Below are 13,869 nucleotides of genomic sequence, written 5' to 3' on the forward strand. Positions count from 1 at the left end.
AAATCTCTTTCCCATTTGTAAAGAGGATTGAGATTCCATTTAGTGCATCCTTGTCCTTGGTGTAGGCAGAACAGGAAACCCTGGGGGCTGGCAGAGGGGCCCCAGGCCAGCTCAGATATCAGGGAAGGTGCCGGTTGGGTTCATTCATTCAACAATTATCTGTGAAGCCCCTACTGTTGGAGACACGGTTCTAGGCATTTAGCACTGTTCAATGAACAAAGCAGAAAGGAAGCCCTGCACGCCTGGGCCTCAGTTCTAGTCGGGGAGTCAGACAGGAACACTAGGCATCATAAGCAGGTAGTATCCACAGTGCATTAGATGTGACGTCCTCATGTCTTCTCTAGGTATGGATTCAACTGCCCCCCTTCTGCTAGGGACGGAGAACCCCAGGAGGAGCTGAAAGAGTGAGTGGACTTTTGGTGAAGGAGGGGCTCCCGTCTCCACAGAAGGGTGGGAGAGTGTAGGGGGCCTGTGTCTGGATTTAGGGTAGGTAGACACTGGGTCCCACACATCTAGATCCCCTGGAGGAATGAGTTCAGGTGCTCTCCCTGCTGGAGGAAAGCGGTCACGCAGAGCTTTGTTGCAGCCTTGACATCCTGGGGAGCAGAGGGGAGGCTGGGGGCTCAGAGCGGCCCCTGAGGGAATCCTCCCCCTCCTCCCCACTTTCCCCTTCAATCTCTGGTTTTCCCCTCCCCTATCAGGGGCTAGACCAGCAGGTCGGGGTAGAAACCTGCTCCCAAATCCTGCACCACCGTTGTGGGTACTCAGATGTATGTGGGGCCCCTGCCCCTCGGGAGAACAGTGACCATGGGAGAAGAGAGCCTCACGTGCGTGCAGAGAACCAGGCAGTATGCTGATGCACAAGCTCCAGGTGGAGGGGCCCCAGGGCCTGTGCAGGCTGGGGCAGGGACAGACTCCACGTGTCCTCAGCATCGATATTCCTGGAGCACTACTGTGTGCCAGGCTGTGAGGTGAACACATAGACACAACTCTCCCTGCCCTCAGGGGTTTACTGTCCATTGAGGATGGGGTCAGGAGACAGAAAGGGACGTACGTCAGGCTTCCTGAGGACGGAGAGTTGGTCCAACTACTGATGGGGAGCTCTCTGGGACCGAACCTCTGTGCTAGCCCCTTGCTTATTGACCAGGCCTGCCACTGCCAAGATAGCCAGAGGGCATAGTGCAGCGTCTAGCTGACCTTTGGGACGACAGGGTCAGGCCGAGGGACCCGGCCCCTTGCAGGGGTGCCCTGGGAGTGCAGTGTGGTGGGAAAGGCCAAGCCTCTGACCCTGCTGTTCACCACCCATCCCCAGCGCCATCTCTTTCATCCTAAACACATGACTCGATGAATATTTGGAGGATTTCGACCAACCCCCGTACTTCCCCTGCCTGAAGCTCCTGGTGGAGTACCTGCAGGCGAATCTGCTGGGCTCAAAGCTGGAGCATTGTGCCCACCTTCTCTGTGCACAGCTGGGTCACCTGGAGCCCACTGAGGCAGAGCCAGAGGGTGAGGAGGACTGGGCATGCCTGCATGTGAGCTTGGGAGGGGGACAAGGCGTGAGTCCCACAGGGAGGACCCCCGGAAGCTGGGGTTGGGCCAGGGCTCAGAGTAACCTCAGCTCCTCCTCTGGTGGACTGCAGTCTGGGAAGACTTCCTGGGGTGAAAAACTTGGGCTTGGGCTTCTCTTCATGGCAGCAGGATGTTTTCCATTGTTGGGAAGACACGAGGAAAGGCAGTCATGTTGGTGATCATTTCTCCTCTTGCACATCCAACCTCAGGGCTGGCACCAGATCTAAAAGCAGCTGACGATCTAGGGCCACCTCCAGGTGACCCTGCTCCAGCACCAATGCTGGATCTCGATAGAGGATCAACTCTTCCATCACCAGCACCAACACCAGACGGAGAGCCTGCTGCAGGGCTGGATTCTCTTTCTAAGCCACCTCTAGAACCGTCTCCTGTACCACCTGGTGAGGTAGATCTGCTCCTGAACCAACATCGGAGCGAGATTGAACACCAGGCCCTCCATCCACAGCTTCATCACCGGCACCAAATGGAGACCCCACTAGAGGGATGGATTCCTATCATGGATCACATCCAGAAGGGGCTCCTTGACCACATCCAGATGTCAATCCTCTTTCTGAATTAACACTGGAGCCCCATGGAGAACCAGCTATTCCATCACTGGTTCCAGCACTGTCACTGAAAGAAGAGCCTGCTGGAGGGCTGGATTCTGAACATGGTCCACCTCTAGAACCAGCTCCCAGGCCACCACTTGCCCCACCTCTCCCACACCAGCTCCGCATCGTCAGTGAGGGAGTGTCGGCTCCAGAACTGGACCCTTTCTACTCTCATTTGAGTCATTATTGCTGTGGTTTATTTGTAGTATTTATAGTTTATACTATTTAAACTTATTGTTTATAGTTTATACTATTTTAGCTGGTAGATTTCTCATTTAATAAAGTTTTGTTTTAACTGTTTAAATGTGTGTAATATAGTGGCTTTATGTACGTCCTAGTAGCGTAGTGCCTAAGAACTCAGCTGCTAACCAAAAGGTCAGAAGTTCAAATCTACCAGCTGTTCCTTGGAAACCCTATGGGGCAGTTCTGCTCTGTCCTATAGGGTCCCTATGAGTTGAATCAAGTGGATGGCACTTAACAACAACAACAAATGTACTTTCACAATCCTGTTCAATCATCACCAGTATCTATCTACTTCAGGACATTGTCATCACCCTGTTCCCATTAAGCAGTCCTCCCCATGCTCTGTCACCCTGTCACATGACAATCACTGATTGGTTTTCTGTGTCTATGGGTTTACCTGCTCTGGATTTCTTGTTTAAATGGAAATATGTGGCCTTTTGTACCTACTTCTTTCTCTTAGCTTCATGTGTTGGAGGCTCATCCACGTTGTGACACTTGTCAGTTTCTAATTCCTTTTAAGACTCGATGGTATCTCATTGTGTAGATGGACCACACTTTGTTCATCCAGTCATCTGTTGAGAGACATTGGGTTGTATCCACCTTTTGACTGATGGAGGGAGTAGTGCTGCCGTGAGAATTTGTGGACAGGTGTTTGTGTGAGTGCCTGCCTACAGGATAAATCCCAGGGATGGGGAAAGATGAGGTGGGAAGGGTGAGGACACAGTCCCGGTGTGGGGAGTGAGAGTTTGGAGGGATCAAGAGGCAGACAAGCTATGGAGGCTGAGGATCTGGGAGAGGCCTCGAGAAGGCCCAGATGTGGGTAACAAGAGTCATTAGGGGACCGGAAGCAGCACTAGTGTGGTGACTCAGGAGATGGAAGGGATCAGACCCAGTAGGGGAAGTGAGAAGGTGAGGGGGGGCAGGACACCAGCATGAGGTGTGGTAGTGATGAGGTGGGAGGGGTCAGTGAGTGCACACTTGTGACAGTGCGGAAGCCACTGAGGTGTCGGGAGTAAGGCGGAAAGTGAGTCAGTAGAAGCCACTTGTATAGGCAGTATGTGGGAGGGTCCAGTGCAAGACAAAATGTGCCTGTTGAAGAGGTGTGAGGGGTCAGGAGGCAGCGCAGGGATGTTGAGAAGGTGGAGGGGTCAACAGACAGCAAAGGTCTGCAGAGAAAGGAGGTGGAAAGTGTCAGGAGAAGGCACAGGGGTGGGAAGTGAAGAGGTGGGCGGGGTCAGGAACATCCTATGTATGGGAGGTTAAGAAATGGGAGGGGCAGGTGAAAGCCAAGGTGTGGCCAATGAGAAGGTGGGAGGAGTCAGGAAGCAACCCAGCTTGAACTTGGAAAGTGAGAAGGTGGGAAGGTTTCGCTACGCGGCGGTGAGAAGGTGGCCAGTGGCCGGGGCCAGGAGAAGGCCTAGGGTAGGGTAATTGGGAGTCTTGAGGGGCTGTAGAATGCCCTATGTTAGGAATTGAGGAAGGAGGGGTGACGTGAGAAGGTGGGCTGGGAGAGGAGAAGGCACAGTTGTGAAGAGTAAGCATGTGGAAGGGGCCAGAATATCACCCAGATGTGGGTAATGAGGGGAGGGATGGCTTAGGAAGCAGCCCAGTTTTGGTAAACGAGGATGTGGGAGGGTTCGGAAGCCCAGGTATGTAAAGAGAGAAAGTCTGAAGGATCAAGATGCCTCACAAGAAACAATATTTGAAGAAATAATGGCCAGAAACTTCCCAAATTTGGTGAAAACATACATTTATAGATTCAAGAAGCTCAACAAACCAGAAGCAGAATACAAAGCACGCATACATGACTACACACACCCTTACGCCTAGCACAGAGTCAAACTGATGACTCCAAAGTTTAAAAAATAAACTCTTTCAAAAAAATTTTACTTAATTTTTATTGTACTTTACATGAAGGTTTAGAGAACAAATAGTTTCTCATTAAACAGTTAATACACATATTGTTTTATGACAATAGTTATCAACCCCACGGCATGTCAACAGTGTCCCTTCTCAAGCTTGGGTTCCCTATTACCAGCTTTCCTGTCCACTCCTGCCTTCTAGTCCTTGTCGCTAGACTGTTTTGCCCCATTAGTCTCATTTTGTTTCATGTGGCTGTCTAATCTTTGGGTGAAGGGTGAACCTCGGGAGTGACTTCATTACTGAGCTGAAAGTGTTTCCGAGGGTCATACTCGTGGGGTTTCTCCAGTCTCTGTCAGGCCAGTAAATTTGGTCTTCTTTTGTGAGTTAGAATTTTGTTCTACTTTTTTCTCCAGCTCTGTCCGGGACCCCCTGTTGTGATCCCTGTCAGAGCAGTCAGTGGTGATAGCCGGGCACCATCTAGTTGTTCTGGACTCAGTCTCGTGGAGGCCGTGGTACATGTGGCCCGTTAGTCCCTTGGACTAATCTTTCCCTTGCACCTTGTTTTCTTCATTCTCCCTTGCTCCTGAAGGGGTGAGACCATTGGAGTATCTTAGATGGCTGCTCACAGGCTTAAAAAAAACCTCTTAATAGCAGTCAGAGGAAAAAGAACACATTACATACAGGGGAAGACTAGTGCAAACACTGTTACTTCTCATCAGAAGCAATCGAGAACAGAAGACAGTGGGATGACATCTTTAAAGAGCTGAAAGAAATAACTGTCAACTCAGAGTTCTTTACCTACTGAAAACGTCCTTCACGAATGAAGGCAACATAAAGGCATTTTAAAAATAAAGAGATTTTCAGAGAAGGAAAACTAAGAGAATTTTCTGGCAGCAAACCTACACTACAAGAAAAGCTGAAGAGTTCTTCAGGCTGAAGGAGTATGATACTAGATTAAAATTTGGATCTGCAGGAAGGAATGAAGAGCAACAGAAATGAGAAATATCTGGTAAATATAAAAGGACAATTTTTACCCCTGATTTCTAACGACCTATATGAATGTTTCAAGCAAAAATTATGACACTGTAGTGTGGCGTTTATAATGTATGTAGATGTAATACCTATGACAACTATGGCCTTTAGGATGGGGGGCAGTAAAGGAATCTATGTAGTTACAAGTTTCTTCCATTTTACATGATCAAACCCACTGCCATCCAGTCAATTCTGACTCATAAGGACCCTGTAGGGGCTCCCATTATACATGAAGTGGTGCAATATGAACTCTACGTTGTTGTTGTTTTAGGTGCCATCGAGTCAGTTCCGACCCACAGCGACCTTATGAACAAAAGAACGAAACACTGCCGGGTCCTGCACCACCCTCACAATCGTTGCTGTGTTTGACCCCGTTGTTGCAGCCACTGTGTCAATCCATCTCGTTGAGGGTCTTCCTCTTTTTCACTGACCCTCTATTCTACCAAGCATGATGTCCTTCTCCAGGGACTGATCCCTTCTGATAGCATGTCCAAAGTACATAAGATGAAGTCTCACTATCCTCGCTTCCAAGGCGCACTCTGGCTGTACTTCCATGACAGATTTGTTCATTCTTCTGGAGGTTCATGGTAGACTCAATATTCTTTGCCAACATCATAATTTCAAGATATCAAATCTTGAGTCTTCCTTATTCATTGTCCAGCTTTGAGGCAGTCGAAAATATCGTGGCTTGGGTTAGGCGCACCTTTGTCCTCAGAGTGACATCTTTGTTTTTTAATACTTTAAAAAGGTTCTTTGCAGCAGATTTGCCCAGGGCAATGCGTCGTTTCGTTGCTTGACCGCTCCTTCCATGGGCGTTGATTGTGCATCCAAGTAAAATGAAATCCTTGACAGCGTCAATATTTTCTATGTTTTTCAGGATGTTGATTGCTGGTCTAGTTGTGAGGATTTGTGTTTTCTCTCTGTTGAGGTGTAATCCATACTGAAGTCTGTAGTCTTTGATCTTCATCAGTAAGTGCTTCAAGTCCTCTTCACTTTCACTAAGCAAGGATGTGTCATCTGCATATCACAGGTTGTTAATGAGTCTTCCACCAATCTTGATGCCACTTTCTTCTTCATATGGCCCAGTTTCTCGGATTATTTACTCACCATACAGATTGAATAAGCATAGTGAAAGGATACAATCCCGATGCCCACCTTTCCTGACTTTATACCATGCAGTATCCCCTTGTTCTGTTTGAACAACAGCCTCTTAGCCTATGTACAGGTTCTCCACGAGCACAATGAAGAGTTCTGAAAGTCCCATTCTTCATTATGTTATCCATAATTACTTATGATCCACACTATCAAATGCCTTTGCATCGTCAATAAAACACAAGTAAACATCTTTCTGGTATTCTCTGCTTTTAGCCAAGATCCATCTGACATCAGCAGTGATATCCCTGACTCCATGCCCTGTTCTGAATCCAGCTTGAATTTCTGGTGGTTCCCTCTCGATGTACTGCTACGACTGCTTTTGAATTATCTTCAGCAAAATTTTACTTGTGTGTGATATTAATGATATTGTTTGATTATTCCCACCTTCTGTTGTATCACTTTTCTTTGGAATGGGCACAAATATGGATCTATCTCTACCAACCCATTGACCAGGCAGCTATCTTCCAAATTTCTTGACATAGACGAATGTGCATCTCCAGAGCTGCATCCGTTTGTTGTAACATCTCAGTTGGCTTTCTGTCAATTCCTGAAGCTTTATTTTTTGCCATTCCCTTCAGTGCTTCTTCCTTTGATGCCATTGTTTCTTGATCATCTGCTAAATTCTGAAATGATTGAACATCGACCAATTCTTTTTGCTACAGTGGCTCTGTGTTTTCCTTCCATCTTCTTTTGATGCTTCCTGCATCATTCAGTATTTTGCCCATTGTTATCATTTTTAGGTGCCCTCGATTTGGTTCTCACTCATAGCGACCCTATATAGAGCAGAAAGAAGCACTGCCTGGTCTTATTATGCTTGAGTCCATCATTGCAGCCACTGTATCAACAGCCCAAGCCTGATTCATATGAGGCAGAGGTCAGATATGCCTCCTCTCTCTGCATCTTTACAAAATCTGACACCAGCTGTCCCTCCCACAGCACTCTCTGCTTCTCTGCTGGGTGTGAGAATTCATTGCAGTGACCACATACAACTCATAGACAATACCCACAATTATGGGGTTTCTTAGGGAAGTAACAGATTACAATTCAGGTTGAGTAATGTTCATATGCATGTGAAAGCTGGACAATGAATAAGGAAGACTAAAGAAGAATTGATAACTTGGAATTACCAAGTTGGCAAAGAATACTGAACATACCATGGACTGCTAGAAAAACACACAAATCTGTCGTGAAAGAAGTACAGACAGAATGCTCATTAGAGCACTAATCTTGATTCTCCTTCCCCCTTGTGGAGAGAGAGGAGGTCAGATGCTGCACCCATGCCATTTTTATAGGGGGAAAGCCTTGAGGCAAGACATCTGGGATTAACTCCAAACCTCAGACGCTAACCTGTCTTTCGGGTAGCAGCCCATTCACCTCTTTCTCCGCTGGGAAACCAAGAAGCAGAAGCTATAACACAAGTTGGGATGGTGCTTCCCAAAGGGGAAGCTACCCACTGGAGTTACCAGAAAAGCAGACACTGTAGTGCTGTGTTCGTTGAAAAGCAGCTAAAGAGGCGGACATAGCAGTGAAGTATAGTGATTTGGAGGTTGCTGTACAAAATTATCCTGTGTGCTCACGCCAACGCCCAAGGCGTCTCCCCACGATCCTGGGAATATACATGCGTGAACACAGCCATGGATGAACTGGTAGGTAGCTTACATCAGGTCTGTGCAGCCCAGTGAGAGAGTGAAATACACTCTTATACGTGTGGACAGTTACTGGCTTGAGACAGGCGTTCTCATGTAAAAGAATGAACCAGGCTGCTACAATAAAAGAATTACAAAAATTGAGTGTTATGTATGGAATATCCCAAAGGACTGACAGTGAGCAGAGCACACACTTTACAGGTCATTTAACAGGACATGTGCCATAGGAAAAACTGAATGTTGTACCTACATACCAGACTATCACCAGAACACAACTGATTTGTTAGGCCATATGAAGAAACAGATAGAAGTCTTGACACACCTGACGTTTGATCTGCTGTGGCTGCCTGGTTATCCTCTTCTCCCTCTGGCTGGGAAGGTTTGTTGTTGGGTCTAGGTCTTTTCTGCTGTGTTTGTCTATATTGTTAGTGTGTTCTTTCCCTCCAACTGCAGCAATACGGTCTGTCCCTAACTTGTGTAACTCCTCCTCTCAAGGCCCTCATGGACCTTGCAGAAGAGGGGGAAGATGCCAGATTGTGAAAGCTGGCCTCAAGAGGTGGGCAGAAGGGAAAACGGGCTTTCCGAGGCTGAACATGGCTGCCATCATGCTTTCTGCTAGTTCACTGACATTTGCTAAGTCATTCTAATGTAATTCTTGCTGAGGCGGCCCTATGTCAGTCTAGAGGCATCCCTGGCATGCAGCCACTATTGTGCAGCACCAATATAAAACCTCTGTCTCCCCCCAACCCACCGTGGGGCACAGAGATCTGCTTGGTCCTGCTTCCGCCCAGGACCTGACTCACATGTAAGTCTCCCTAATAAACTCCTCTGCTGCCAACCTAGAATTGCCCGTCTGTTTCTTCAGTCTCTCAGTACCCTCCATTTTTGGAGGCAAGTTTCATGTTACCAGGACAATACTATTTATACAACTTTCTAGAAAAGGCAAAGCTAATCAATGGTAGGAAAAAAATCCCAACAGTGATTGTCTGTGGGGAGCAGGAACAGGCATTGACTGGAAAGGGACAAAAGGGAACTTTCTGGAGTGCTGAGGTTTATATTTCAGTGGAGTTTGTGGTACACAAGAGTATGCATTTGACAAAACTCACCAAATGGTCCACTTTAGATCTGTATAGTGAATATTCACTGGTTGTAAATTTGATCCCCCAAAAGAACTTCAGACAAATATTGGACTCTAATTCATATTATGTATGTTGAGGTATTTAAGGGTAAAATGGATTGATATCTGCAACTTATTATCAAATAGAGAAAAATTAGTTGGTTGATGGATAGAAGGAGGAATGGAGAGATAGATAAGATATATGATGAAGCAAAAATAGCAAAACGTCAATGGTAGAATCTGGGTGATAAGCATACACGTGTTCACTGTACAGTTCTTCCAACTGTTCTGTATCAGTTTGTCTGGTGAGTCGTGTCAGCCACTCCAGAAGAGGAAATCAAAAGAAATGCACTCACTTCACCAAACTTTGACCAAATATCAAAATCCCAACACTGCTAACATTTATTGCCAGCCTTACAATTAATGGAGAAAGTGTTTTCTCCTCGGTTCCAGAGGGCTTGGTGGTTCTTGGGCATGGCCACGTATCGCAGTTTCCTGAGGAAAGGTGGTCTGCACAGCATCCTCTCATCCCACAGGTACTCAGGGGAGAGCACCTTGGTGGGCTTGTGGCACAGCAGGTACTTGTTCAGGTGGCTCTCGTCATGCCACTCAGCCTCGATGTGATTGGTGTGGTCCACCATCATCACCTGGTGACAGGCCTTGGTAAGCCTGTGCACCTGTAGCACTGAGCCCCCGAAAAAGCCGCCGGCATAGTAGAAATAACCTTCATCTCTCGGAAAGTGGGCCTGAGACAATGAGCAGTGTTCATACGTGAAGGTCTGGTGATCGGCAATGTAGAAGCCAGGGTGGAGAGTGCCAAACAAGGAGAAGAGTATCTCCACACCCAGGTGGTCGCTGAGCATCATGTCCTCATCTAAACACACCAGGTAGTCCACCTCATGCAGGAAGCACTTCTTGGAGAAGTTGCTGATCATCTCCATGCGGTGCATGGACACGCCCTGCCAGCAGGGGTAATTGCAGACCTCGAGGTTCACCACCTGCCAGCCTTCCTGGAGGAGGACGTTTGGGACGTCAGCATGCTGGTCAGTGAAGACGTAGTAGTTGACCTTGTGTCCCACCATGAAGCACTTGTCTGCAGTCTCCAGGAACACCTTCAGGAAGACTACGTATCTAAGACCAGGAAAGAGAGGGCGAGAGTTAAACAGAGTGAACAGCAGCAAAAGAAGGAGACTTAGACAAAACTGCCTCGTAAAATGGTAGCCATTCTACTCGCTACAGACGATGCGGCCCAACTGTACTGGGCATATGCAGGGACATTCAAATTTGCCTGGTGTGAACAAATATTCACAAGAACAAGATATTTCATTTATCCATAAGGTTTGCAAAACTTCAAAGAGTTGTTAATATCCAATGTTACTCCAAAGCTGTAGACCCTCCAACAGCTTTGTGTCTCTTAAGAAAAGAAAAGAAAAAAAGCCATTTGAGGCCCTACAGTGGTCTACCAGGTCCTACATAGTCGGTTCTGATGTCTTTCCCCTTCTCCTCCATCCCTCTGCTCTGGGCAGCCAACTCCTTGATGATCCGGACACACGCTACACATGCTCCAGGGCCTTTGCACTTCCTGTTCCTCCTGCTTGGAAGCCATTCCCTGCAATGCTCACCCCTACAGCTTTCATTCCTCTGCTCACAATCAGTTCACCAAGAGAAGACCTGCTGATTCAAGCCCTGGGCTACAGGTGCTCTATAACTCCCTCTGCAGGTGCTCACGCAGAAGCCTGCAGATGTGACAATTCAGCAAGTTCTCGTGCTGAGATGTGTGTATTTCCCTATGTGGAAACTATAATTTGATAAAAAAGAAAAAAGAGCAAACAGACACATACTTAAATAAATACCAACACAAGTCACTCTGTATCTCTTTATTCAGCCTTCGTTATGTTTTTAAAGCCTGTATCACCCTCTGGTGTGTTTTGTATTTGTGTTTACTTGTTCTTCTGTCTTCTTGCACTAGAATATAGCTGCACAAGAGCAGGGACTTTATGTGTTTGGTTGAATGCCTTCTCCCCATCATCTGGCACATAATAGCTGTTTAATAAATATGTTCTGAACCAGTGAATAAGTGAAAAATTCACTGCAATTGAGGATGTGGGGATGAAGGACTCTTCCGCCCTGCTAGTGGGAATGTCAATGGTTTAACCCTTTTGGAGGCCACTGTGAGAAACTCTATCTAGATCTTGAGTGTGCATATCCTTCCCCAAATCCACTTCCAGGCATATACCCCACAGGCCTACTCACACATGTGTACAAAGACCCAAGTATACAAGTTTACAGACAACTCAGGTCATCAAACGTTGGTAAGCATGTGACCAACTACAATTCCCAGGTATTGTTGGTGGGAGTGTAAAATGCTACAGTCAACTTGGAAAAAGGCCTGGCAATGTTTTTTTTTTAATAAAACTAAACACACATGTAATCTTTGACTGCACAATTCCACTCCTAAGTCTTTAACCAAGAAAAAAATGTATCACGTGCCCACACAAAAGACATGTCCAACAACACTCATAGAGGCTTTAATCATAATAGACAAAACTGGAAAAAACCCAGGTGTCCATCAAAAGGGGAATGGATAAACAACCTGTAGTATACCACCCAACGGGATACTACTCAGCAGAAAAAAAGTAAGTGCTACTGATACACGCAAAATCATGATGAATCTCAAAATAATTATGCTAAGCGAGAGAAGGATAACACAAAAGAGTACAGGCTTTATGATCCCAGTAGGTAAAAACCACCTCATGGGGGGGAAAAATCAGAAGAGTAGTTGCCGTTGATGAAGTAGGGGCAGGGGCCTACTGGGAAGGGGCATGGGGGAACTTTCTGGGGGTGATGGTGATTTCCTATGAGTTGATAGGGATTTCTGATACACAGCTGTATGCATTTATCAAAACTCAGCAAACATAGAATTAAGATATTGCTCTTCATTGTACGTTTAACTTTCAGAGAAGGAACACTGTAAACACACACTGAATTCTAGTTAATGATTTGCACATGGACATATTTAGGAGAAAGAGTGCTGTGGTCAAAGTCCCTGGGTGGTGTAGTTGTTAACACACTGCCGCTAACTGAATGATTGGAGATTTTCGAGTCCATCCAGAGGCACTTGATGTAATTTTGGAAGTAGATCATCAGGCCTTAAGAGAAGCCTGGAGATCAGCTCTCAAAAAATCAGCCCTTGAAAACGCTGTGGAGCACATTTGTGCTCTGACACACATGGGGGTCACCATGAGTAGGAATTGATGGGAGGACAACGGGTTTGGTTCTGATACCTGGCTAAGCCTCAGTTTGTCTCTTGGTTAGGGTGGGGTAGGGAGCACCCCTCATTGGCTGTGCTTAGATGAAGATCCCAGCACGCGATCGGGGACACCTAAGCGTCGTTGGCCTCACCTCCCTGCAGAGGAAGCTGCCTGGTGACTTCCGGCAGAGGCACAGCTGTTTGAGCAAGGGCCTACCTGGGGCCCTGGAGATCCCAGCACTTCCGCCTGCTGCAGGGACGCTCTGCCTCCTCCTTCCGTGGTGAGCCAGCACCTGGACCGGAAAAGGGCGGCACGAAGGAGCCTCCAGCCCACTCCGAGGGCCCTTGCTAGTTCTCCCTTTTCCTCCTCCGCCACCCGCAGACTTACCTTTTGATGGCAAACACAGTCAGCCCGATGGTGGTGTTTCTGAATGGCGTGTCCAGGATGGCAGAGTCAAAGGTCCCGTCCCAGATGATTGGGGCAAAGCAGGGAGTTGTGACCAGCACGACTGTCCACCTTCGTGGACGAAGCAGAGCGCACTAGAGCAGATAGAGAAAAGGTGGCCACAGGGAGAAAGGTTTGTACAAAGGGACTCAGAGGGCAGTAGTCCCCTTAGAGTAGACACGGACTCCAGACTCCCAGTTCAGTGCTCTCTCCACTACCAGCTCAGAGGCTGAGACCCGACAGAACCGATGACTCATCTCGCCCCTCCTGCTTCCCTGGCTCGGGCTGAGAAAGCCTGGTGCCATACTGTGGCGCGCCCCTGAGCACCAGCCCTGTGCTGGATCCCACAGTCTGTCAGGCAGGCCTGGGCTTACCTCCCGACTGGCCCCTCACCAGCTGTAGGACCTCAAGTAGGTTCCTTCACCTCTCTGAGCCTCAGTTTCCCCACCTGTAAAATGAGGAATGATCAGATGGTTACTGAGCACCCTTCCCACACTGGAGCTCTGGGTTATGGTGAGGCTGAGGGGAGCCCTAGGCACAGAGAGCTTGGCTCCTCTGAGCTCTGCTTCACTTGGTTTTCTGGGTACCATGGTGTCTTAGTCATCTAGTGCTGCTATAACAGAAATACCACAAGTGGATGGTTTTAACAAACAGAAGTTTATTTCCTTACAGTAAAGTAGGCCAGAAGTCCAAATTCAGTGTGTCAGCTCCAGGAGAAGGCTTTCTGTCTCTCAGCCTTCTGTCTCTCAGCCTTCTCATCAGTGTTCCCCCAGACTAGGAGCTTCTCCGCCCAGGGACCCAGGTCCAAAGGATGCGCTCGGTTCCCGGCACTGCTTTCTTGATGGTATGAGGTCCCCCTGTCTCACTGCTCACTTCTGTCTTTTATATCTCAAGAGATTGCCTCAGGACACAATCCAGTCTCATAGATCAGGTCCTGCCTT

The 13,869-nt window shown here is 47.5% G+C and overlaps 1 protein-coding gene across 1 annotated transcript; it reads right to left on the minus strand.

Moving 5' to 3' along the window:
• Positions 1–512: 512 nt before the first annotated feature.
• LOC101353602 (histo-blood group ABO system transferase-like) lies at positions 513–13,185 on the minus strand. Its single transcript, XM_012558960.1, has 5 exons — positions 13,147–13,185; positions 12,872–13,023; positions 9,652–10,364; positions 1,455–1,537; positions 513–596 (listed from the first exon to the last, which is right to left on the minus strand). The coding sequence occupies exons 1-5, from the start codon at positions 13,183–13,185 to the stop codon at positions 513–515; spliced, it is 1,071 nt and encodes a 356-aa protein (XP_012414414.1).
• Between the last annotated feature and the right edge of the window lie 684 nt (positions 13,186–13,869).

The sequence above is a fragment of the Trichechus manatus genome, unplaced genomic scaffold (genome assembly GCF_000243295.1).
Source record: "Trichechus manatus latirostris isolate Lorelei unplaced genomic scaffold, TriManLat1.0 scaffold00201, whole genome shotgun sequence".
Lineage (NCBI taxonomy): Eukaryota > Metazoa > Chordata > Mammalia > Sirenia > Trichechidae > Trichechus > Trichechus manatus.